The following is a 27,207-nucleotide window of genomic DNA, read 5'->3' as shown; positions in this document are numbered from 1 at the left end:
ACTATCCCTCACAAACAATAAGCTACCCAAGCTATGTAGGAGTTAAAAGGGCATTGCCTCTCCATCCAAACTCTATGTGACTAACACAAACAGCCAAAATGTCATTTGAAAGTAATATATGAATACTCTTTAATATTTAATACAAAATCATTAAAGTTAAGTTCTAAAGTTGCATATACCCCTCCACTGGATCAACAGAAATGAAGGTGGGTTGAACTAAACCTCTCAATAGGGTTCTAGCTTTCTTTCCGCTCATGTCAGTCCACTCTATTGTTCCTTTGTGCTGGTTGGACCAAAAAATATTCTTGTTTTTCCAATCTACCGTGAATCGTGTTGCCCCTGGTATTATGGCACGCATTCTCTGAAACACAAAAACATCAGTGAAATATTAGTAATAAAACATCTATTTTACCTTCAACAACAAGAAAGGTTTTCTATATGTACTTTCATATGTAGTTATAAATACTATTTTTCGTGACATCAGTTACTGGTATCTGAGTACTGGGTGGCACCTTTTGGGTAATTGATGGCATTATTGATGTGAGCATTATACTGTGTGTTTTTTTTTTAATATATTAAAGTTAAACAAGACCACAGTATGGTAAAACATCCTTGTCTGATGGGGCAGAAGTAATCCTGAAATGCAATTAACCAAGACTAAATAACTGACGTTGCTGTGGGCACAGGGATGATGTCACCCCAATGGTGGGAAAGTCTGCAATTAAGTGGCTAAAACAATTTTCATCTAAAAGAAAATTAAAGGAATGGAAAGTAAAGAACTATGGGAACAGGCAAACTGGAAACAGGAAGGTAAAGAGAACACAACAGTAGAAAAGGAAGGAACCAACCAGGGGAAAAGGGTAGAAAGATGACAAGTATCAGCATTGGTTCATTTTTTGGCTGCTGATAGTTTATGCTGATTTATTTATCATCTCTATGTTAACACAATGAGCTTGTCCCATTCACTAAATTTGCACCAAGTACCTTTTTGCATCACTCCTCCTATTTATTTAGATCAGTGGTTCCCAAACTCCAGTCCTCACGGCCCCCAACAGATCATGCTTTCAGGATTTCCTTAGTATTGCCCAGGTGATGGAATTCAATCAAGGCATCAGAAATTGCCACAGGTTCTTTCACCCATGAAATACTAAAGAAATCCTTAAAACATGATCTGTTGGGGGCCGTGAGGACTGGAGTTTGGGAAACACTGATTTAGATTGTAAACTCTAGCTTGTTTCGTCTCATTGTTTTTGGGGAAGTGGGGTTCACCACTTGCCATTTAATTTATTTATTATTTTTCCAACTGTAATGTGGAATAAGTTGGTGAGTTATAAATAAAGATGATGATTATTAGTGGCAGTATTATTAGAGGCATATTCACTCACAAGGATTGAGTATTCTGCAGAGTACTAAAGATTTAACTATAAATACTTAAAAATGTTGATAAAAAGTAAATACTTTTGTTGTTGTCTTGTTGTTTTATCACTGAAACAATAGTAGGCAAGCCTTGCATTACCAGGTGGAACCAAGCTAAAGAACAACAAAAAAAGTTCCAGTTCAAGGAGAAATAAGGAATTTTGAACTCCCCCCCCAACCTCTGCACTTCATTTGCCCATATAGACTTCACAGTCTATAATGTCATAATCTATGCTCCTGCAGACATCAGTGTAGGATCACAATTCTTCATGTAGTCAACTAACTGCACAGCAGAAGTTAGGTAAATTATCCTGTGAACATCAAAGACAATGGGCTGGGGCACTAATCCCACATGAGACACCAGGGCATAGAGCAAAAAATGGGAACAAAATGCTGCAAACAAGGTATTGGGGCTTACATCCATAGGACATGTGGAGCTGGAGGTAACAATACGCTCTGAGCCACCTGTAATAGATCGTTCAGATAGTTTTGCCCTGTGCAAGAGATAATTTTGCTGGCAGATTATGGCCACAGATAAACATTCTATTAATACATCTTTGGTGGATTCAGGGTGCAAACTCCTAATGAGATGGTATTGGATTCAGGGTGCAAACTCCTAATGAGATGGTATTTGACACATCAGAGGCTGTCAAGGACCTTCCTTGGATCATCCCCCTTTGTTTCAGGGGTTATGGGAGTGAGGGTTTGCTATTACATATCGGATGGTCCTGCCCTAGTGTACAACACTTTTGGATCTGCTTTTATTACGTTATAGTGCTGCTCACCATTATTGGCACCCCTTCATTTTTTTCATAGACTGTACAATATCTTTAGAAATAAATGGAAATGTACCAAAGTTATATCCTCAGGATTTTTTAATTAGTGGTCTAAAGAAATAAAACAATAAAACATTGTTTTTCAACTTCCATGTTGCAATTTCAAAGAAGAAACAGAATAAACAGCATGTGCAGCAATAAAGACAACCCTAATTAATACTTGGTTGCACACCCTCTGGCATTGCTGACAGCCTCCAATCATTTCTTGTAGCCATCTATAAGTTTCTTGCACTTTTCAGCTGGAATTTTCTCCCACTCTTCCTTTGCAGTTTGCTCAAGCTCTTGAATGTTTGCAGGATTATTTTTCCCAATGGCAGATTTCAGCTCACCCCAAAGATTTTCAATGGGATTGAGGTCAGGACTCATTGCTAGCCATTTTAAAACGGTCCTTTTTTTCTTTTTCAACCATTCCTTTGTACTTTTGGATATGTGCTTTGAGTCATTGTCTTGCTGGACAACCCACGATCTTCGACTCAAACCAAGTTTTCTTACACTGGGTAGGAAAATTTGCTCTAAAATCTCTTAATAATTCTCTGATTTCATGATTTCTGTGATATGGTAAAGGCCTCCAGTACTAAACGCAGCTAAGCAACCCGACAGCATTATGGATAGTCCACCGTGCTTAACTGTTGGTAAGGTGTTCTTTTCCTTATAAGTTTCATTGTGCCGTCTGTAAAAAAAACTGTTGCTTTGCATTGCCAAAAGCTCTATTTTTGTTTCATCTGTCCACAGAACATTGTTCCAGAAGGATTGTGGTTTGTCAAGGTACTCTTTGGCAAAGATCAGTAGTTCCTTTTTATGCAATGGTCTCTTTCTTGGCCTTCGACCATAAAGCTCTGCTTGATTTAGTGTGCGACATATGGTACTTGTTGAGACCATGACCCCAGACTGTTCCAGATTGGCCTTCAGGTCTTTGGATGTTTGATGTGGTGTTTTTTTTACCATTCACACCAACCTTCGAAGACATCTCTTGTCAATTTTCCTCTTAACCCCACATCTAGGGAGGTTCTTGACAGATCCATGCTTGGCAAACTTCTTAATAACATTGCACACTATTGAAACTGGGATGCCAACATCTTTGGAGATGACCTTATACCCTTTGGAAGTATTGTGTTTTTGCTAATAATAGCAGTTGTGATGTCCTCAGACAGCTCCTTTTTCTTCACCATTGTGACAAAGGAATAGGGTCTACCATGTGGCTTTTTAAAACACTGAAGTCATCATTCATTAGCTAATTCATATCACATGGGCCGACAATTAATCACAGGTGAATCTCTTTTGTGATTTACCTTAGGCAAGTCAAAATGTGTTTCGAAAGTAAATTAATGTAAAAGGTGCCAATACCAGTGACACAGCAAGATTTAGGATTTTCTATTTTTCCCTCTAATTGTTTTTTGTTTTAAATTATTGTTTATCATTTGCTCTTTTGTATTTAGCACGAGTGCTCTATACAAAAGAACTGTTTCACTTGATTCATTTTTTTTCAGGAGATAATCCACATTACTGTATGTACTTGTCATGGGTGCCCATAATGATGAGCAGGACTGTATATAGATAGTCACCCAAGTCTCCCTTACATGATCTCCCTGGCAGGTGTTACTGAATAAACCTATACCTGATTTCCCAAAACACTCTCAAAAGCTAATCTTATGTACAATATGTAGCCCGGCTGCCAGAATTACTATTGCTGGAGCCTGGAAGACTTATTCAATTAACATTGATCCAGTAAAATTGAAAGTCTCATGGATGATAGTTAACAAGAAGCTCTCTCTATCCTAGAAAAGGTTACCTTATTTGGGAAAACCTGGCTACCATGGATCCAATCCCTGAAGGATATGAGATTACTCTCCATACTGAACTGATAGACCAAAGAGGTGTTCTCTCCTATGGAGTTGGGGAACGGAAGAATACACTCTCCGAATTTCCCTTCTTTCTTCCTAGTGTTGTCTTCTTCTTTCTAACTTTCTCTGTCACTTCTATCCCATTCTTTCATATTGTTTGGTGACTTCCCATGCTCTGACTCGGGTAACAAGTGTAGGGTATAAGAGGTGCTCATATTAAGTAAGCAATTTTTGGGTTGCGGAGTTGTTGGTCTTGTCCCAATCATATGTTATAGTTAAATCTTAATATATCGACACAACAAGGTTGCATTTGAGTGCCATGGACTTATTTTCTTCCTGTTATATTATTATGTTGATGTGATGTATGTATGTACAGTTGTGCTCAAAAGCAAACAGGTCACAGGTGAGGATATTACCTTTAGTAGCCAATCAAACCCATTTGTGTCAAATTCAGTGCATGTTATCAGGCCAAAATCACCAGGGTATGTGAACTTTTGATCAGGGTTATTTGGATGTTTTTGGTTGTCATTAAGATTTAAAAAGAGAAAACACAGTAGTTTGACAATAACTGGCTTCACCCAACCAATAACCATGAGTGGAGAAAAAGTTTTTTTGTTATCATTCATATTCTCTGAAACAAGGCCAAGAAAGCAAAAATTCTGCCAGGGTATGTAAACTTTTGAGCACAACTGTATGTATGTGTGTATGTATATATATCTGTTTGTGTAAGTATGTGTGTCACCCTGGTCTGGATGCCACAAATATAATAAAGCTGTGTCTGAGAGCAAGGGCGAGGTTCTCTGGTCAGGGGAACATTAGCATGCAATGCCTCCTGTCTCAGGCCAGTAGGGGGAGCAGGCTGCCCCTATAAAAGCTGGAACTGGGGGCAGGGTTAGGGAGAACTGGACGACCTGTCTCTGGATTGAGAGGTGTCCCAGAGCAGGGAGAGACAGTTGTATTGCACCCTAAGAGGACATGTGGCGGTAGGAGAGCCACAAGCCAGGGACAAGAGGAGAAGTGCGCCAGTCCTGGCAGACAAAGAACCCAATTTACCAGACTTTGGCGTCTGAGGCTGTGAGGATTCCACGTCCTACAGCAGATAACCAGTCTGCAGGGGACTGTATGTTCCTTGGCCTAAGAAGCCTGGAGGTTCCACCACACCAGAAGGGACCAGCAAAGCCGTACCAGGCCGGGAATAGAAAGGGACCCAAGTTGCAGGCCATACGGGCGAGAAGACACGGTGAGCTCGGGAACGTGGGCTGTTACCCTATAAAGAGGGAATAGCCAGAAGGAGCGCAGAGAGCACGTTAGGCCTACACCCTCACCCTGACCAGGGCCAATTTCCCGTTTGCTCTCAGACGTCCAGGCCCCCCCCTCCTAGCCGGGCCTGTTTGTGGGTCAGTTCACCTGTTCTAGTAAAGACCCTGGACTGCAACCTGTTGTCTGTGTGCTCCTTGCTCCTCCAGCACTAATGGCGCTGGGACGCCCTACACCATCACCCCCATCTTCTACTATACTGCTCTGGGGCCGCACTCTTCCCGTGGGGAGTCACACTACCCCAGCTGCATACACCATCAGCCCCAGCGGTCTGCCTTGCAGCGGCGGTTCGCACTGACCGCAATCCACGGGTGGCGTAGTCGGACATTACCAACAGCGCATGGCAGACTACCAATGGTCTGACCACCCTGAGCCACGGAACCGGGTTGCCACTACTACCGCCATCGTTTCCCGATTGCCTGGCTCCTAGTGTCCCACGGCCCAGGGGGCGAGTCAGCTTTGGCGTAGTCGGCAGGATAGTAACCAACCCGCCACAAACGGGTATTGCGTGCCTGAAAAAGACTGTACACATACCTGAAGAAGAGGTTTCCCGCCATCCGGAGCCGTTTCCCGCCATTTTCAGCCGTCTCCCGCCATCTTCTGTCGGTTCCCGCCATCTTCAGCCGTTTTCCCGCCATCGAACGCCATCTTCAGGACGCCGCGCGGGAAGAAGAGGGGCGTGGACGTCCAAACCGCGCGAGACCCGAAGCTCCGCCCCATGCACCGACGCTGCGCAAGGTCCTGGAAGGGAGAGAGAGCGACGCTGACGTCACCAGGACGCGACGCAAGGTCCTCGTCCAGAGTAGCACCAGCGGAGCCGCGGCCTACAGAAGAGGATCGTCGGAAGGTAGGCCACGCTTAACTAGGGGGGAGGAAGATGTCGGACACGGAGGCGCCCACTACCACCAGCACAGCTGCAGCAGCGGTGATGCCATTTTCCCTGCCTTACATCTCTGGAGCGGCCTGGCTGCCTAAGTATTCAGGGGAGCCCCATGCCCTAACTGACTTTAAGGAAAGGCTGTACAGTTTATTCCAAGTTTACCCCCTGACAGAGGAACAGAAGGTTAGCATACTGACAGGGCAGTTAACTGGCGCAGCCCAGCGGGAGGTAAAGTCATGGCCCGCTGAGGAGAAAAGAACTGTGAAGGGTATTCTGGCCCGGCTGCAGGGTACCTATGACACACGTACCTCCGCTGAAATTAAAATGAGGTTCTATGGATGTAAGCAGCGGACACAGGACAGCATCAGAGACTATGCCCTAAATTAGCAGGAAGCCTTGAGGGCCATCCAACAAGCTGACCCTGGCAGCGTGCAGGATACGGATAAACTACTAACAGAACAGTTTATAGAAGGTCTGCTGTCTAGTGCCCACAGGACCCAGCTGCGCCGCATGTTCTTTCAGAACCCTGATCTGACCTTTGCCCAATTTAAGGACAGGGCCATAAGGGTGCTCCGTGAACCCGCAACAAGTGGCGCTATAAACCCCCGGCGCCCTGCTCTCACCTACCACCAGGAGGCGGCGCCCTCCTCTATGGACTCTGTGGGGGCCAATGCACAGGCCCTGAACCAAGCCCCGTCGAAAGATCTGCATCACCAAGTCCAGGAGCTGACCAGGAGCGTCGCGGCGTTGACCAGGACCATCCAGGCGTTACAAGTGGACCCGACAAGACCCATCGAGCTGGCTTTAATTCCGGAGGATGTCCCGTGGCGTCGACAGAGGAGGATCCCGTCGTTCCGAGGGCCCACAGACCGCTACGCAGAGGATGGACAGCCCATTTGCCGTCGATGCAACCAGCCCGGACACATTTCCAGGTACTGTAATTTAAACGGGTCCAACCTGGGGCAGAGGGCCAACCCCAAGGGATAAGATCACCAGGCCCTTACAATTGGCGTAATAAGTACGTTGGGGGGCGCCCGGTTTTACCCGTGGTGCTGGACGGTATCCCTATGAGCGCCTTGCTGGATACCGGGTCGCAAGTAACCACTATCCCTTATGTACTTTTTAAGCAGTATTGGACTGATGCTGATATAACACGGTATCCAGACAGTGACTTGAGCATCATCGCCAGTAATGGCTTGCCCGTGCCGCAGATGGGGTTCAAAGAGATGACTATTAAGATTGGTAAAGTTGAACTACCGGCACAGGGAGTGATTATTGTGGACATTGACCGTCGTGAAAGTCACCCTAAAATAACTGTGGGTACTAACGTGATTGAAAATTGCCTTTCAGAGGTAATTGTAATTCTACAACAGGTGGCGGTGAATGCTAGTTCCAGCCAACAGAGAGTCCTCAACAAAGAGATAAAAGCCCTGATGAGACGGCAGCAGGTAGAACTGTCTGGTGGTGAGATCGGTAGCGTAAGAATGAGTGACCCATTCCCCATTTCCATGCCTCCCAAAAGAGAAATGATGATCTGGTGTCGGACTGCAATCGGGTTGAGAGGTAGAGACTACCATGCCATGGTAGAACCCGTGTACTCGGACAGCAGGCCCACCATTTTGACAACCCGGGGGGTGGTTGATGTCCGTCATGGGAGGGTGCCTGTCCGCATCCTCAACATTGGGGAGAGGGAGGTACATTTACCCAGGTACGCTACACTTGCCAAACTGTTTGCGGTTGAGCACAAAGCTATCAGGGCCGTGGAACCCTTGCCTCCATCTCCACAGGCGGAGGGTAATGGCTCGCAGAAACAAAAGGAGGACTGGTGCCAGAAACTCCATGTGGGTGCTGACTCCACTCCCCTGCACCAAAAACAAGGAGTCTACCGGGTGGTACAGGAGTACAAGAGAGTCTTTAGTAAGCACCCGCTAGACTTTGGCAGAGTAAAAGGGATAGAACACCACATCCCCACAGGGAGCCACCCACCAATAAAAGAGAGACACAGACCTGTACCCCCTGCACATTATCAGAACGCAAAGGGCATGCTAAGAGAAATGAAAGAAGCTGGGGTAATTAGAGATAGCTGTAGCCCCTGGGCAGCCCCCTTGGTTCTGGTAAAAAAGAAAGACGGCACCATGAGAATGTGCGTGGACTATAGACAAATCAACCGTATCACCCATAAAGAAGCATACCCGCTGCCTAGAATAGAGGAGTCTTTAGCCGCACTAAAAATCAGCTAACTTCTTTTCTACTTTGGACCTTACTAGTGGGTACTGGCAGGTTCCTGTGGCAGAGGCTGACAAGGAGAAAACCGCCTTCACCACCCCGATGGGACTGAGCGAGTTCAACTGTATGCCCTTCGGGCTCTGCAACGCACCAGGGACCGTTCAGAGGCTGATGGAATGCTGTCTAGGGCACCGAAACTTCGAGACGGTCCTCCTTTACCTGGACGACGTGATCGTCTATTCGAAGACTTACGAGGACCATCTAAAGCACCTGGCCGAGGTGTTCGAAGTCCTGGCAGGCTATAGCCTGAAGGTGAAACCATCAAAGTGTCACCTGTTGAAACCGAAAGTCCAGTACCTAGGGCACGTGGTAAGTGCGGAAGGAGTAGCCCCCGACCCTGACAAGGTCACAGCAATCAAGAGCTGGCCAAGCCCCTCGAACATCAAAGAAGTGAGGCAGTTCCTCGGGTTGGTAGGCTACTACCGAAGGTTCATCCCCGGGTTCACTAAGAGGGCAGTTCCTATGCAGGACCTCCTGATAGGATAGTCTAAGTCCAGAAGCCAAAAGCCACCCTTCAAGTGGGATAAACCGGAAGAGGAGTCCTTCCGCCAGTTGAAGATGGCCCTCACAGGGGATGAGATCCTGGCCTACCCTGATTATGGCCAGCCTTTTATTCTCCACACAGATGCCAGTAATGTGGGACTGGGAGCCGTACTGTCACAAAACCAACAGGGCAGAGAAAGGGTGATCGCGTACGCCACCTGGAAGCTGAGGCCCACCGAGAGGAACCCGGAGAATTACAGCTCCTTCAAGCTAGAATTCTTGGCGGTGGTGTGGGCCGTAAAGGAACGCTTCAAGCATTACCTGGCCTCCGCAAAGTTCACTGTGTACACGGACAACAACCCGTTAACACACCTAGACAGTGCAAGACTTGGTGCCCTGGAACAGCGGTAGATGGCCCGTCTCTCCAATTATGACTTCGTGATCAAGTACCGGGCAGGCAAAACCAATGCCAACGCTGACGCCCTATCGAGAATGCCTCACTTACCTGAAGGTGACGAAGACCCAGAAGAGCTGGAGGAGGTAGAACTCCCCGCGTTTCACCGGTATGGGGCCGCTCAATACTCCCACCGCGTGAAGGAGGAAGATTTAACAACCGTTATGATCAATCCCCGACCTCACCACAGCTGGGCCGAGACCCAAGATAGTGACCCTGCAATCCGCCTGGTGAAAGATCTGCTGACTCAGGAAGATGCCCGCTTAGATCCGGATGCTCCAGAGGAAGCCAAGCAGCTATGGAAAGAGAAGAGCAAGCTGTTCCTCTATGAAGGCAAGCTGTGCAGACGACTTGTCAACCACCGGACACACGAGCTGACCTGGCAAGTTGTGGTCCCAAGGCGGGATGCAGCTATGGTCCTGGGGGCTTACCATGACAGAGCGGGGCACTTCGGAAGAAACTGGAGTTCCTGCTAAGAGGACGGTTCTTTTGGGTCGGCATGAGAGGGGCTGTAGAGAAGTGGTGCAGGGACTGTGGCCCTTGTAACTTAAGGAGGAAGGATCGTGCCAGCCAGAAGACACCCTTGAGGCCCATCGTCACCATGCAGCCTCTTGAGCTGGTAGCTCTGGACCACGTCAAATTGGCTCCAAGCCGGTCAGGATACATCTATGCCCTGACAATCGTGGACCACTATTCCCGTTTTCTAGTGGTGGTCCCGGTAAAAGACTTGACAGCCCAAACAGCGACCAGAGCCTCCAAGCAATACTTCTGCCGTCCACACGGGTATCCGGAACAGGTCCTGACAGACCAGGGTCCAGCGTTCGAGGCTGAAATCTTCCAAGAGTTCTGCAACCTCTATGGCTGTAAGAAGATTCGGACAACGCCTTACCACCCACAAACCAACGGGATGTGTGAGAAAATGAACAATATAGTCATTGATCTCCTGAAGACGTTGCCCCTGGAGGAACGCAGCCTGTGGCCAGAAAAACTGCCGGATCTAATAGACTTATACAACCATATCCCGGTGAATGCTACAAACTGCACCCCGGCTTACCTGATGCGAGTTAGACCAGGTAAGCTGCCCGTAGACCTGGAGATGGGAGTCCTAACACCTGAGGACACCTCCCCGGATGCGGACTGGGATACGGAGAGGCGACTGCAGTACAAGAAGGTACAGGAGAGTGTGGAGAAGAGCCTGGCCCAGGTGAGAGAAAGGCAAGAAAGACTCTTCAACCAACACGCCCCTGCTGGTCCCCTAGAACCTGGTGAGCAGGTCCTGAAGCGAAAGAGAAGGCTACATAAGTTGGACGACCAGTGGGAAAGGGAACCCTACACCGTACTGCAGTCTGATCACGACAACTCGAAGGTGTGCGTGATCACCAAGGATGGAGGAGAAACCACTAGTACCGTCTCCAGAGACCACCTAAAAAGGTGCCCCGAACAACTCCGTAGTGCAAAAGAGGATCAAAGTGACCTTGAACCCGCAGAGGACAAGGAAGAAATGATCAGCACCGTTCTCGGAGAGTTCCCTCAGTCCTGGACTCGAATAAACGATGCCATAGTGGTACCCGTCGTGCATTTCCTGCAACCGACTGAGCAACAACCTTCACCAGAGCCGGAAGGTGTAAAAGAGCAAGCAGTTCCAGAGGCAGAAGAGCCTGTACCAGCAGCCCAGGAGAGTCAACCCTCTGCTGACAGTGAGCCTGCCATGCCTGCGGTAAGCCAAAGGACCCGCAGGCAGCTGCCTGCCCTACCTGTACACCAAGCTGGTAGCTCTACCCCTAATGCTAGTGAAGAAAACCAGGTCGGTCCACCACCAGACAGTGGGTTACGCCGGTCAACAAGGAGCACAAGGGGGCAGAATATAGGGTGCACTAAAATTGTAAATAACCCTGTTGCCAAGCGTTGAAATGTTTGCAAAGTTACATGCATGATTGGTAATTCTGTGTTTGTTTCTTACAGTTACCGTACGGACTCAAAGGTTATGGACTTTTAATAACTGGGACTTTGTATGGACTGCGTTCGATGCCTGACCAAGGAATGAACTAAGACTGTAAAGGACTTGGGGCTAGGACAGACCCCCACCTGGTTAAGGCTCCCCGTTGTGTTGGTGAGATGGACACCCGGTCACAGACCACACTGTGACCTTAAGAACTCAACCTGTGCGTCGTTTGTCTACTAATGTTTTATAGTCATGTATATTATCTTTGTTTACTGTTTAGTCCCGGAGTACTAAATTCTACTAGGGGGGAATGTGTCACCCTGGTCTGGATGCCACAAATATAATAAAGCTGTGTCTGAGAGCAAGGGGGAGGTTCTCTGGTCAGGGGAACATTAGCATGCAATACCTCCTGTCTCAGGCCAGTAGGGGGAGCAGGCTGCCCCTATAAAAGCTGGAACTGGGGGCAGGGTTAGGGAGAACTGGACGACCTGTCTCTGGATTGAGAGGTGTCCCAGAGCAGGGAGAGACAGTTGTATTGCACCCTAAGAGGACGTGTGGCGGTAGGAGAGCCACAAGCCAGGGACAAGAGGTGAAGTGCGCCTGTCCTGGCAGACAAAGAACCCAATTTACCAGACTTTGGCGTCACCATCACCCCCATCTTCTACTATACTGCCCTGGGGCCGCACTCTTCCCGTGGGGAGTCACACTACCCCAGCTGCATACACCATCAGCCCCAGCGGTCTGCCTTGCAGCGGCGGTTCGCACTGACCGCAATCCACGGGTGGCGTAGTCGGACATTACCAACAGCGCATGGCAGACTACCAATAGTCTGACCACCCTGAGCCACAGAACCGGGTTGCCACTACTACCCCCATCGTTTCCCGATTGCCCGGCTCCGAGTGCCCCACGGCCCAGGGGGCGAGTCATATGCATGTACATATTTTTTTTCTTTGTCCGAATTCATTGTCTAATTTGTTATTGTTTATTATGTCTTGAGTCCTTACGTGTTCATTTCATTTGTTTTCCTACGTTCCACTGGATAATGGTTCAATAAACACTTTGAAATATAGAAGATCAATTCTTCCGATGAACGAGCGTTTCGTTCATTCATCGGGCAATCGGCAGCCTGTTTACACTGAAAGATTATCATGAACGAGCATTGTATCAGTGTAAATACAACGTTAGCTTTCAAGCCACTGGAAGAGAAACCATTTGAGGCTAGTAAGTATAGAATACAATGGAAAAAAACATTTCATAGTGTGAACTATTTGAAATTGAAAAATGGAACCTCATGAAGTATATGGAATATGGGTTGGGGGCATTTTAGTAAGTCTACCATAAGCAACTTGCCTCTAATTTGATATACACATTATTTTTTAAATGTCTTATATAATTTTATTTCAGGGCTGATTTTCTATGCATCGTTCAGTCCCATCCCTATTCCATTCTCCCTATTGCTTACAGTTTTTAAAAAAGGATATTATAAAAAGAAACAATAATGATCACTCATGTACAGAAATAAGATTAATGAAGTCCTTTATGAACACAATACAGACATCAACATCTAACACAAAGGCAAGTGCAACATTCTCACATTACAAGCTAAAAAGGGAAGAATGTTCTCTTATGTAACACACGGCAGTCACTGCAGTCCACATGCTTAATGAACACTGATCAAAACTACATTTGTGTGCATGTACAAGGGCAGGAATTCAATGAACGCCTAGCTAAGGCTATTTTTAATTGATAAGTAGTGTTGAGCATTCCGATACTGTAATATCGGGTATCGGCCGATATTCGCGGTATCGGAATTCCGATACTTAATTCCGATACTTTTACAATATCGTATACCGGAATCGGAAGTTCCCATAATGCCTGCGCTCTGCAGTGTCTGTGAAGGATGACAAGTTGGATGGCAGCGCGATCCAGCCTGTCATCAGAATGCCATCCCAGCGGGGGAGAATTCTCCTGATTGTTTAAAAGCCGGCGCGCGGTAAAAAGCCGCCGGCTTTTAAACAATCACACAGCCCCATACTGCTTCCCCGCAGCCTCCCACCCCGATCCTCCGCTCCCCTCGCCACCTCCAATCCCAATCGTAAATTAGGACCGGGCGGGGAGCGAAGCACCAAGGAGCGAAGGACCCGGGCGGGGAAGCCGGCAGTGAAAAGACTTCACCGCCGGCTTTCCCGTTCTGTGCTGCGCTTTCCCGCCGGTTATTTCAAATGAACAGCTGAGGTATCAGGTGATGCCGATCAGCTGTTCATTTGAAGTCGCCGCGGTGCCCTCAGAGGGTTCATGTGAGTTCATGCTTCACTGCATGAACTCACATGAACTTTCCCACGGCCGCACAGGTCAGCCTCACCTCCCAGACCCGTCATGATTAGTGTGTGTGCGGGGTGTGTGTGCGGGGTGTGTGTGCGGGGTGTGTGTGCGATGTTTGTGCGGGTGTGCGCGGTGTCTGTGCGATGTGTGCGGGTGTGTGCGTGCAGGCAGACATAGGCCGATGTGACACTACTACTCCCATCGGCCTATGTCTGTCCCCCGTCCACTCGTGCCAGCAGGATCAGCTCGATGGGAGCAGTAGTTCCCATCAGCCTGATCCTGCTATTTAAATTGCCCTACTGTGTCCCCAATAAATGTTAAATACATGTCATTGGTGGCCAGTGGTTACCTAAAAGAAATTAGTTCATACATTACCTGTCCCCGCCGATCGCCACCTAAAATAAAGTAAAAAATAAAAAACTACACCTATACTCACCTAGACACCTAATTCCCCGAAGCCATCGATCTCCTGTAATAAAATATAAAATAATAAACCACAACCTTATCCTTACCCCTCCGTAGCAGTCCACGAGTGTCCCACGAAGATCTCCAGTTCAGAGCAGCCACATAGAATGTGACCGCTCTGAACCGCTGCCGCCGCTAGAATGATGGGGCCGTAAGGGTTCACCGGAGTTCAGGCAGCGCTGCTCCGGTTAGCTCCTTTACGGCCCTGCTGTATCGTGAGAAATTCCCACGGTACAGCAGTGCCATAAAGGAGGTCTCCGGAGCTGCGCTGCCTGAATGCACTCCGGTGACCTCAGTCAGTGGCTCCCGCTGCCGGGAGCGGACGTGTTCCCGGCAGCGTGAGCTTACAGCAGCCATGACAGCTGTCACCATCTCCAGATGTGACAGCTGTGCATGGGAGATCAGCGCAGGAACGTGGACAGGTAACTATTATTTTTAGTAAACTAAGAATTAAATAAAATTGTGTGTTTTATTTCAAATAAATTATTTTTTTCTGGGTGTAGTGTGTTTTTTCTTTTTAACACTTTGTAGGTTAGTAATGGGGGTGTCTTATAGACGCCCATCATTACTAACCTGGGCTTCATGGCAGCTGGCGCTGACATCAACCCCAACCCTATTACCCCCTGCCACCGCACCAGGGCAGCGTGGAAGAGCGAGGCTAAGTGCCAGAATTGGCGCATCCTATGGATGCGCCATTTCTGGGGCGGCTGACGGCTGGTGTTTCTAGCCTGGGAGGGGGCCAATATTCATGGCACCCTTCCTGGGCTATTAATATCAGCCCCCAGCTGTCTGCCTAGCCTGTGCTAGCTATTAAATTAGGGGGGACCCCACGTTATTTTTTTTGGGGGGGTTCCCCCATTTTAATAACTAGTAAAGGCTAGGTATTCAGCTGGGGGCTGATATTAGTAGCCTGGGAAGCTCCGTGGGTATTACCCCCTTCCCAGGCTTCAAACATTTGCCCTGTCTGCTTAACCTCCGCTAGAGCCTAAAATTAAGGGGAACCCCACGCCATTTTTTTTTTAAATAAATCCTTTATTTTAACACTAAATGACAAGTACAGTAATCAACACTGTCACTGTACTTCATATATATGTGACTGACATGTTTCTATCTATCTAATCTATGTGTGAAGCTCTATTCCTTCTATTCTAAATTGTCGGGTACAGATGCTGAATTGCCGGCCGGCTTTTTTAAAGAGACGGTGCACGAAAACACTAATATTTTTTTAAATAAATCCTTTACACTAAATGACAAGTACAGTAAGCAACACTGTCACTGTACTTATTATATATGTGACTGACATGTTTCTATCTATCTAATCTATGTGTGAAGCTCTATTCTTTCTGTTGTAAATTGTCGGGTACCAGTGAATGCCGCTGATGAATTGCCGGCTTTTCATGTCATTCTACATTATTCTTAGTTGTTTTACTTCATGTAGAATTAACCTACAAGGAAAGAAAGGGTTTATTTTCATTCCGATATTTGTGTCCCATTGACTTGCATTGGTTTCCGGTATCGGAATCGGCGATATCCGATACTTTTTGGGTATCGGCCCAATCCAATCCGATACGATATTTCCTGATATCGGAAGGTATCGCTCAACACTATTGATAAGTGAAACACTTGTGGAAGTAAGCAGCTATACTAGCGTTGCTCATGACTTTTTTTATCTGTATGGCGAAAAATTATGGTAAATACCTCCATACTATATATATGCTGCGGAATATGTTAGCACTATATAAGCAAGCATAATAAACATATTCATATATTTGTTCTGACACTTTACCTCACGTTTAGTTTTATTTAGAAATATCCTCTGTATAAAACCTCTGTTAGGATCAAGCCAGTAAAGTCTTTGTTCTTGATAGTCAAAATCCAGCAATACTGATGATCCCGCGCTTCCCACTATTGTCCTGAGATTAGTACCATCAGTATTGATGCTGAGAATATCGTTTCCACGACTGATCAACACTAAAGGTGTTGGACCTGCAAAATATGGATAGACAAGAAATTATACATTTTTACAAAATATGTGCTTAAAACTGATTGAATTAACAGTGAGATATGCCATAGCCACATAGGAAAGCTCAGAGTTCAAGTCATTTACTCTTTATGCATACCGCACCTTTATTTAGACTAGTTCTTCTCACCCCTCACCATGCATCCCCAAGTTGATGGTGAGGAGTTGATTTCACAGAAGTGATTATAAGCTGCACAGTATTTTTTAGGGCTGCAGCAATGGTTTTATAACATTACTGATATTTGTATCTTATTTTACTGTTATGCAGAGATCAGGAGACAAAAAAAACAGTGATTCCGTCAGCTTCAATCAAATGAATAGCTACTGATTCCGAGAAGCAGCGCTCTGAAGAACCCTGAGAAAATGCAGGAGTCATAGGTAGATTATAATGAGGGAAATCTGAGCTACTGCCCAGTACCCGAGTCTCTGGGGGGGGGGGGGGTCCCATGGCTCGATTGCCCTCATTATGTTTTGTAGCGTAGCTACTGGGGGGCAAAGGGGGCGGTCGCACTGGGCCCCACGCTCACGCACCCGGAGCTACACTATTGTAACTGTAGCGGCACGCTACACTCCGGGCAGAGCAGGGGGACCCGATGTCCCTTCACTGCCCGGCGGCTGCTATGGGGCCCTTGAGCAGGAGGGGGGGCCCCTGTGCCAGCATCGTCCCCCCCCCCCGCACGTCACCGCAAACTCAGTGATGAGAGAGGGAGTGACGCTCCCTCTCTCATCAGTCCCCATAGTTTCCCCTGTGTTTGACGTCACTGACGTCATCACCTGGCGCCCAGCCCACTGTACGGAAGATTTGTGTGGGCCGGGCACTCGGAGCAGCGGCGGAACGAAGAGGAGAGAGAGGTGAGTATTGTGCTTATTTATTTATTTTTTCTTATTGGGGAGGGTGGGGATTATGCTACAGACTACCTATGGGGGGTGGGGGGTTTATGCTACAGACTGCCTATGGGGGGGGATTATGCTACAGACTGCCTATGAGGGGTGAGGGGAATTATGCTACACACTGCCTATGGGGGGTGAGGGGAATTATGCTACAGACTGCCTATGGGGGTGAGGGAATTATGCTACAGACTGCCTATGGGGGTGAGGGGATTATGCTACAGACTGCCTATGGGGTGAGGGGGTTATGCTACAGACTGCCTATGGTGGGTGATGGGATTATGCTACAGGTTGCCTATGGGGGGTGAGGGAATTATGTTACAGACTGAATATGGGGGGTGAGGGGAATTATGCTACAGACTGCCTATTGGGGGTGAGGGGATTATGCTACAGACTGCCTAAGGGGGGTGAGGGGAATTATGCTACAGACTGCCTATGGGGGTGGGGTGATTATGCTACAGACTGCCTATGGGGGGGGTGGGGGGATTATGCTACAGACTGCCTATGGGTAGTGGGGGGATTATGCTACAGACTGCCTATGGGGGGGGATTATGCTACAGACTCTGCCTATGGGGAGTACATTATACTATATTGAGGACTATCTGGTGCATTATACTATATGGAGGCTATTTATACAGTGTGGGGAATACAGTTAGGGTCATACAGTGTGGGAGATTATGTGGGGTCTTTGTATAGTCTGGGGGCCATCATACAGTGTTGGAGACATCAGTTTGGGGGCTACTAAGGGGTCAGTATACTGTGTGGGGGGGGTACTATACAGTGAGGGGGCATTATACTGTGTATAGGACAGCATCATATTGTGTAGAGAGGGGCTGTACATGGGGGGAGACTCAGGACATTATTAAATGTTAAGTGGGCACTTATCGTTACAGGGGAACTCAGGTTATTGTCAAAGGGGCACACAGAGGTCACTATTACTTTCTAGGGGGCAAAATGTGGGCACTGTTTTCTAGGGCTCTTGCACACTGCATTACTATATTCTAGAGCTTTGTTTTACCATTTAGAGGGCACACAGTAGGTGCAGTAATAGGGACATGTACAGCAACAGAGGCTCAGTATTGGATTATCAGCAGGATGACGGGTTTGTGCAGGTTGGGAATAGATGGGGACGGTGCCTGAAATGTAAGGAGTCAAATGTGTCTTTGTTGTGATCTTTGCAGACCTGAGACTCTGAGTCCTGGATGGAGATGTTGTCATGTCAGTCTGGGCCAGTTGGAAAAGACGGGAAAAGTGAACAATTTAATCAGAAAGAATGTCAGCTGTAAGTTACTATATATAACTGTAATCTCTTATATATTCTGCAGGACTGGCATCTATCAATATATGTCACCATATGGCGGTAATAGCAGTGCTGGTCTTTGTATAGAGATTATTTTCAGTAACAGCACGGTCATCTGCTGAGGTTCTCCTACATCCATTATCTGGGTGCGCCACTATTTTTGTAATCAGCGTTACCTGGTTAGGGGCCCGCTCAGAAGTTTTGCCCCCCCTGAACCAAAACCCTAGCTATGCCTCTGTTTTGTGCGTACATATCCCGGCAGGGTAGACGCAAAGGACTGACATATAGGCAGTGCAGAGGGGGTTCCATGAAGGGCAGCTAATAATGACAGCAATCTGGCCATGGTTAAATTGCCCTCATCATGTGCAGCGTGCCTGGCAGGGAGCGATTCAGCAGCTCTGCTGCCTACAGGAGAGAAGTGCAGCAGAGCCACAGGAATTCGCCCTCAGCTTCCTGCCGACACTTTCTCAGTAACACAGGTGCGCTCGGCTTGATGTCAGAATGCAGCGCGTGCCTGTGTCATTTAGAAAGTTGCTGGCGATGAAGAAAAAAGCAATGATGCTGTAGGGGAATGGACAGAGAGATGAGTGTTTTTTATTTTTTACAATACACTGGGGAGTGGACGATGATGGGAGTGAGGTGAGGACAGCGATTGGAGTGGGGTGAGGACAGCGATTAGAGTGGGGAGAGTACAATGATTGGAGTGGGGAGAGTACAATGATTGGAGTGGGGAGAGTACAATGATGGGAGTGGGGAGAGTACAATGATGGGAGTGGGGAGAGTACAATGATGGGAGTGGGGAGAGGACAATGATGGGAGTGGGATGAGGACAGCGATTGGAGTGGGGAAAGGACAATGATGGGAGTGGGGAGAGGACAATGATGAGAGTGGGGAGAGGACAATGATGAGAGTGGGGAGAGGACAATGATGGAAGTGGGGAGAGGACAATGATGGGAGTGGGGAGAGGACAATGATGGAAGTAGGGGAGGACAATGATGGGAGTGGGGAGAGGACACTGATGGAAGTGGGGAAAGGACACTGATGGGGTGGGGAGAGGACAATGATTGAGTGGGGAGAGAATAATGATGGGAGTGGGGAAAGGACAATAATCGGAGTGGGGAGAGGACAATGATGGAAGTGTGAAGAGGACAATGATGGAGGGGGAGAGGACAGTGAAGGGATATATTAATATGTGTATGGGATGTGTGGCCATATATAGGCTATGTGCAGGCTTGTACTTTATATAGGTTGCTTTGTGGGGGCTCATAATATATATAGAAGGCTCATATTGTATATAGGGGGCTGTGTAGGGGCATATTGCCTGGGACTGTGAGCTGTTATCCTCATTGCAGTATGGCTTATGGTCTCCTTTTCTTGTCCTGATTGAAGGAATTCCCTGATGAAAACCTGATTGATCCAAAGAGGATGGGAAAACGCATCGGAAGAAGATGCCATTAAGCCAAGTACACAACTGTTCAGGCCATATAGGGTCTATATATACAGTGCTGGCCAAAAGTATTGGCACCCCTGCAATTCTGTCAGATAATACTCAGTTTCTTCCTGAAAATGATTGCAATCACAAATTCTTTGGTATTATTCTCTTCATTTAATTTGCTTGCAAGGAAAAAACACAAAAGAGAATATAGCAAAAATCAAATCATTGATCATTTCACACAAAACTCCAAAAAAGGGCTGGACAAAAGTATTGGCACCCTCAGCCTAATACTTGGTTGCACAACCTTTAGCCAAAATAACTGCGAACAACCGCTTCCGGTAACCATCAATGAGTTTCTTACAATGCTCTGCTGGAATTGTAGACCATTCTTCTTTGGCAAACTGCTCCAGGTCCTTGATATTTGAAGGGTGCCTTCTCCAAACTACCATTTTGAGATCTCTCCACAGGTGTTCTATGGGATTCAGGTCTGGACTCATTGCTGGCCACTTTAGAAGTCTCCAGTGCTTTCTCTCAAACCATTTTATAGTGCTTTTGGAAGTGTGTTTGGGTCATTGTCCTGCTGGAAGACCCATGACCTCTGAGGGAGACCCAGCTTTCTCACACTGGGCCCTACATTATGCTGCAAATTTTTTTGGTAGTCTTCAGACTTCATAATGCCATGCACACGGTCAAGCAGTCAAGTGCCAGAGGCAGCAAAGCAACCCCAAAACATCAGGGAACCTCCGCCATGTTTGACTGTAGGGACCGTGTTCTTTTCTTTGAATTCCTCTTTTTTTTCCTGTACACTCTATGTTGATGCTTTTTCCCAAAAAGCTCTACTTTTGTCTCATCTGACCAGAGAACATTCTTCCAAAATGTTTTAGGCTTTCTCAGGTAAGTTTTGGCAAACTCCAGCCTGGCTTTTTTATGTCTCGGGGTAAGAAGTGGGGTCTTCCTGGGTATCCTACCATACAGTCCCTTTTCATTCAGACGCCGACGGAAAGTTCGGGTTGACAATGTTGTACCCTCGGACTGCAGGGCAGCTTGAACTTGTTTGGATGTTAGTCGAGGTTCTTTATCCACCATCCGCACAATCTTGCGTTGAAATCTCTCGTCAATTTTTCTTTTCTGTCCACATCTAGGGAGGTTAGCCACAGTGCCATGGGCTTTAAACTTCTTGATGACACTGCGCACGGAAGACACAGGAACATTCAGGTCTTTGGAGATGGACTTGTAGCCTTGAGATTGCTCATGCTTCCTCACAATTTGGTTTCTCAAGTCCTCAGACAGTTCTTTGGTCTTCTTTCTTTTCTCCATGCTGAATGTGGTACACACAAGGACACAGGACAGAGGTTGAGTCAACTTTAATCCATGTTAACTGGCTGCAAGTGAGATTTAGTTATTGCCAACACCTGTTAGGTGCCACAGGTTAGTTACAGGTGCTGTTAATTACACGAATTAGAGAAGCATCACATGATTTTTCAAAGGGTGCCAATACTTTTGTCCACCCCCTTTTTTAGGTTTGGTGTGGAATTATATCCAATTTGGCTTTAGGACAATTCTTTTTGTGTTTTTTTTCATTGAAGACCAATTAAATGAAGAGAATAATACCAAAGAATTTGTGATTGCAATCATTTTCAGGAAGAAACTGAGTATTATCTGATAGAATTGCAGGGGTGCCAATACTTTTGGCCAGCACTGTATATATATATATACAGTACAGACCAAAAGTTTGGACACACCTTCTCATTTAAAGATTTTTCTGTATTTTCATGACTATGAAAATTGTACATTCACACTGAAGGCATCAAAACTATGAATTAACACATGTGGAATTATATACTTAACAAAAAAGTGTGAAACAACTGAAAATATGTCTTATATTCTAGGTTCTTCAAAGTAGCCACCTTTTGCTTTGATGACTGCTTTGCACACTCTTGGCATTCTCTTGATGAGCTTCAAGAGGTAGTCACCGGAAATGGTTTTGACTTCACAGGTGTGCCCTGTCAGGTTTAATAAGTGGGATTTCTTGCCTTATAAATGGGGTTGGGATCATCAGTTGTGTTGTGCTGAAGTCTGGTGGATACACAGCTGATAGTCCTACTGAATAGACTGTTAGCTGCTTTTTTCTTGCCATAATACAAATTCTAAGTAAAGAAAAACGAGTGGCCATCATTACTTTAAGAAATGAAGGTCAGTCAGTCCGAAAAATTGGGCAAACTTTGAAAGTGTCCCCAAGTGCAGTTGCAAAAACCATCAATCGCTACAAAGAACCTGGCTCACATGAGGACCGCCCCAGGAAAGGAAGACCAAGAGTCACCTCTGCTTCTGAGGATAAGTTTATCCGAGTCACCAGCCTCAGAAATCGCTGGTTAACAGCAGCTCAGATTAGAGACCAGGTCAATGCCACACAGAGTTCTAGCAGCAGACACATCTCTTCAACAACTATTAAGAGGAGACTTTGTGCAGCAGGCCTTCATGGTAAAATAGCTGCTAGGAAACCACTGCTAAGGACAGGCAACAAGCAAAAGAGTCTTGTTTGGGCTAAAAAACCCAAGGAATGGACATTAGACCAGTGGAAATCTGTGCTTTGGTCTGATGAGTCCAAATTTGAGATCTTTGGTTCCAACCACCGTGTCTTTGTGCGACGCAGAAAAGGTGAACGGATGGACTCTACATGCCTGGTTCCCACTGTGAAGCATGGAGGAGGAGGTGTGATGGTGTGGGGTTGCTTTGCTGGTGACACTGTTGGGGATTTATTCAAAATTGAAGGCATACTGAACCAGCATGGCTACCACAGCATCTTGCAGCGGCATGCTATTCCATCCAGTTTGCGTTTAGTTGGACCATCATTTATTTTTCAACAGGACAATGACCCCAAACACACCTCCAGGCTGTGTAAGGGCTATTTGACCAAGAAGGAGAGTGATGGGGTGCTACGCCATATGACCTGGCCTCCACAGTCACCAGACCTGAATCCAATCGAGATAGTTTGGGGTAAGCTGGACCGCATAGTGAAGGCAAAAGGGCCAACAAGTGCTAAGCATCTCTGGGAACTCCTTTAAGATTGTTGGAAGACCATTTCCGGTGACTACCTCTTGAAGCTCATCAAGAGTGTGCAAAGCAGTCATCAAAGCAAAAGGTGGCTACTTTGAAGAACCTAGAATATAAGACATATTTTCAGTTGTTTCACACTTTTTTGTTAAGTATATAATTCCACATGTGTTAATTCATAGTTTTGATGCCTTCAGTGTGAATGTACAATTTTCATAGTCATAAAAATACAGAAAAATCTTTAAATGAAAAGGTGTGTCCAAACTTTTGGTCTGTACTGTATATATATATGTATATATATATAAAATTGTACATTCACACTGAAGGCATCAAAACTATGAATTAACACATGTGGAATTATATACTTAACCAAAAAGTGTGAAACAACTGAAAATATGTCTTATATTCTAGGTTCTTCAAAGTAGCCACCTTTTGCTTTGATGACTGCTTTGCACACTCTTGGCATTCTCTTGATGATCTTCAAGAGGTAGTCACCGGAAATGGTCTTCCAACAATCTTGAAGGAGTTACCAGAGATGCTTAGCACTTGTTGGCCCTTTTGCCTTCACTCTGCGGTCCAGCTCACCCTAAACCATCTCGATTGGGTTCAGGTCTGGTGACTGTGGAGGCCAGGTCATCTGGCGTAGCACCCCATCACTCTCCTTCTTGGTCAAATAGCTCTTATACAGCCTGGAGGTGTGTTTAGGGTCATTGTCCTGTTGAAAAATAAATGATGGTCCAACTAAACGCAAACCGGATAGAATAGCATGCCACTGCAAGATGCTGTGGTAGCCATGCTGGTTCAGTATGCCTTCAATTTTGAATAAATCCCCAACAGTGTCACCAGCAAAGCACCCCCACACCATCACACCTCCTCCTCCATCCGGTGGGAACCAGGCATGTAGAGTCCATCCGTTCAAATTTTCTGCGTCGCACAAAGACACGGTGGTTGGAACCAAAGATCTCAAATTTGGACTCATCAGACCAAAGCACAGGTTTCCACTGGTCTAATGTCCATGCCTTGTGTTCTTTAGCCCAAACAAGTCTCTTCTGCTTGTTGCCTGTCCTTAGCAGTGGTTTCCTAGCAGCTATTTTACCATGAAGGCCTGCTGCACAAAGTCTCCTCTTAACAGTTGTTGAAGAGATGTGTCTGCTGCTAGAACTCTGTGTGGCATTGACCTGGTCTCTAATCTGAGCTGCTGTTAACCTGCGATTTCTGAGGCTGGTGACTCGGATAAACTTATCCTCAGAAGAAGAGGTGACTCTTGGTCTTCCTTTCCTGGGGCGGTCCTCATGTGAGCCAGTTTCTTTGTAGCGCTTGATGGTTTTTGCAACTGCACTTGGGGACACTTTCAAAGTTTTCCCAATTTTTCGGACTGACTAACCTTCATTTCTTAAAGTAATGATGGCCACTCGTTTTTCTTTACTTAGCTGCCTTTATCTTGCCATAATACAAATTCTAACAGTCTATTCAGTAGGACTATCAGCTGTGTATCCGCCAGACTTCTGCACAACACAACTGATGGTCCCAACCCCATTTATAAGGCAAGAAATCCCACTTATTAAACCTGACAGGGCACACCTGTGAAGTGAAAACCATTTCCGGTGACTACCTCTTGAAGCTCATCAAGAGAATGCAAAGAGTGTGCAAAACAGTCATCAAAGCAAAAGGTGGCTACTTTGAAGAACCAAGAATATAAGACATATTTTCAGTTGTTTCACACTTTTTTGCTAAGTATATAATTCCACATGTTTTAATTCATAGTTTTGATGCCTTCAGTGTGAATGTACAATTTTCAAAGTCATGAAAATACAGAAAAATCTTTAAATGAGAAGGTGTGTCCAAACTTTTGGTCTGTACTGTATATAAGTATGTATATATATATATATATATATATATATATATATATATATATATATATATATATATATATATATATATATGTCCATAGAAACGTGGCTATGAGGTATACTATATGGATGTTTTGTTGTTTTAATTGCACTGCCACTTGACTGAAGGGTTATTCTTTGTCTGACAAGGACATCATATATTTTTCATCTTGGACTTTGTTAGGGGTTTTTTTCTGGTCAGATTGTTGAAAAATTTTGCAGATATACCCCTCAGCTCACTAGTATCTACAGGTGCATCTCATTAAATTAGAATATCATGAAAAAGTTAATTTATTTCAGTTCTTCAATACAAAAAGTGAAACCCATATATTATATAGAGTCATTACAAACAGAGTGATCTATTTCAAGTGTTTATTTCTGTTAATGTTGATGATTATGTCTTACAGCCAATGAAAACACAAAAGTCATTATCTCAGTAAATTAGAATACTTTATAACAACAGCTTGAAAAATGTTTTTAAAATCCGAAATGTTGGCCTACTGAAATGTATGTGACGCGCCCCTGGGCCTGTATCGCGCTGCGTTGCGCACGCGGGAGCTTACCCGGAGCCGGATCTCTTGAGGGTTGTAGTCTCGTGGCGGTGACCCGGTCCGTGCCCAGGGAGTCAAACTGAGCGGCGATGTATCAGCGGTAGATGTTGTACGACTACGCCACCCGTTGAATGCAGCTATGGAGCTGCCGCTGCAGGACAGTCCGCTGAGGCCGGTGGATGGATGGTGCAGCGTAGATGGTATAACCCCCAACGGGAGGGGTATGGCCTCAGGGCAGCAGATGTGGATGATGGGGGTAGCAGGAACCACTCGGAGACGATACGGTGTAGTTCAGGGTCTTTACTGGTGACAACGATAGACCCTCCCGGAGTACTGGCTAGCGATTGGGGCCTGGTCAGTCCTTGAGCAGATGGGATCTCCCCTGGCCAGGCGGAGTTGTAGGCCTCCCAAACTGACTGTACTCTTCTGGCTACCTTGCTAGAAGCGGGTATAAGTAGCCCACGTCCCTGAGTGTACCGTGTGGTGCTCACCCGTATGGCCGGTGACTCGGGGCCTTCTAATGGCTTCCGCTCCACGATGGCGGTGCTGGTCCCACGCGTGTGACCGTGCCTTCGGGCTTCTTGGCCAGAGGACCTGAAATCCCCTGCCTGATGGATTCTGCTGCTGGGTAGGAGTTAGTCCCCACAGCCTCGGACTCCGGGTCCGGTAAGAAATCTTCTCAGTCAGGGCGAGCTCTGCAGCTGCCAGCCCCTGACTCGTAGTAGTATTGCTCCCACTGAGCTTCTGCTGTTTCTTCCTATGCTGCTTCTCTGTCTCTACTCTCCTTGACTGACTGACCCTGCCTCAGCCCCGGGTTTATATAGGGGAAGTTTTTCCCCTCCCAAGACTGGGCAGGAGGTGTGGCATGCACAGGAACCCTGACCAAAGGACCTCCCACCTGCTCTCAGACATAACATTGCTGTTACTGTGGAAACCAGACCCCTGGGGTGCCACATTCCCCCCTAGTGAAATTTAGTACTCCGGGACTAAACATATTTTAGAAAAACATAACAAGATATAAACAATAATAGTACAATAAGAAAAACATATAAAGATGGTCACGGCGTGTCCGCAACCGGGTGCAGTTTTGAAGAAAAGCAAGGTGTCCATTTCACCAAAACAGGGAGACGTAACCAGGTAGGGGTCTGTCCTGCCCCGAGTCCTTAACAGTCTTTAGTCCATTCCTAGGTTACGCTCCAACCAATTGTACAAAGGATTCCCGGTAATCCACCAAAGACTCCCATAAATTACTAGAAACACATAATTATTTACAGGATATGGCCGCTCTCAGTCCTCGGCCAGTGGGGATAAGGAATGGCTGCTCACAGTCCTCAGCCTGTGGGGATAAGGAATGGCTGCTCACAGTCCTCAGCCTGGTTTAAGATAGGGGCACATGGGGAACAATTCACTAATCCCAACGGGGACCATATTTTAATTAGCAGCAGTCCTTGTACCCTTACGGGTAACTATTTACAGCTCTTTATTCACGCTACTTCCCTTCAGTAGCTATGTCCTCTTTGTGCTCCCTCCTGAGGGTAGTCCTCAGACCCGTCCGGGTCCTCTTGGCTTTCCTCGTATTGGTAGTACTGCAGCTCCTCCTCGGTTAGCCGGGTTAGTATCTCTGCGACAGTCCTCCTCCCAGGTGGCCAGGACTTTACCTCCCTTTGGGCTGCCCCGGTTAATTGGGCCACCAGGATGCTCACTTTTTGCTCCTCTGTGAGGGGGTACTCCTGGAAGAGGCTATCCAGCTTTTCTCTAAAGTCATGCAGGGTATGTGATTCCCCTGAGTACTGGGGTAGCCAGGCTGCCCCCGGGATATAGGGCATGG

The 27,207-nt window shown here is 46.5% G+C and overlaps 1 protein-coding gene across 5 annotated transcripts in view; it reads right to left on the bottom strand.

The window, feature by feature from the left end:
• The window catches only part of EGF (epidermal growth factor), a 269,170-nt gene that overhangs the window by 165,194 nt on the left and 76,769 nt on the right, over positions 1-27,207 (bottom strand). For 3 of the 5 annotated variants that reach the window (XM_073640773.1, XM_073640784.1, XM_073640802.1), the window contains exons 2-3: positions 16,029-16,228; positions 180-361 (exon numbers count right to left, since the gene is read on the bottom strand). In XM_073640773.1, the coding sequence (XP_073496874.1) occupies positions 180-361; positions 16,029-16,228 (382 nt within the window). The remainder of the gene's footprint in view (positions 1-179; positions 362-16,028; positions 16,229-27,207) is intronic. The other 2 variants (XM_073640793.1, XM_073640812.1) reach the window with 2 other exon arrangements.

Source organism: Phyllobates terribilis, unplaced genomic scaffold (genome assembly GCF_046119375.1).
Source record: "Phyllobates terribilis strain yellow unplaced genomic scaffold, ASM4611937v1 Scaffold_1__5_contigs__length_1240528914, whole genome shotgun sequence".
In the NCBI taxonomy this organism is placed as follows: domain Eukaryota; kingdom Metazoa; phylum Chordata; class Amphibia; order Anura; family Dendrobatidae; genus Phyllobates; species Phyllobates terribilis.
Note: the sequence above shows the minus strand (reverse complement) of the source record. Positions and strands in the feature narration are given on the sequence as shown.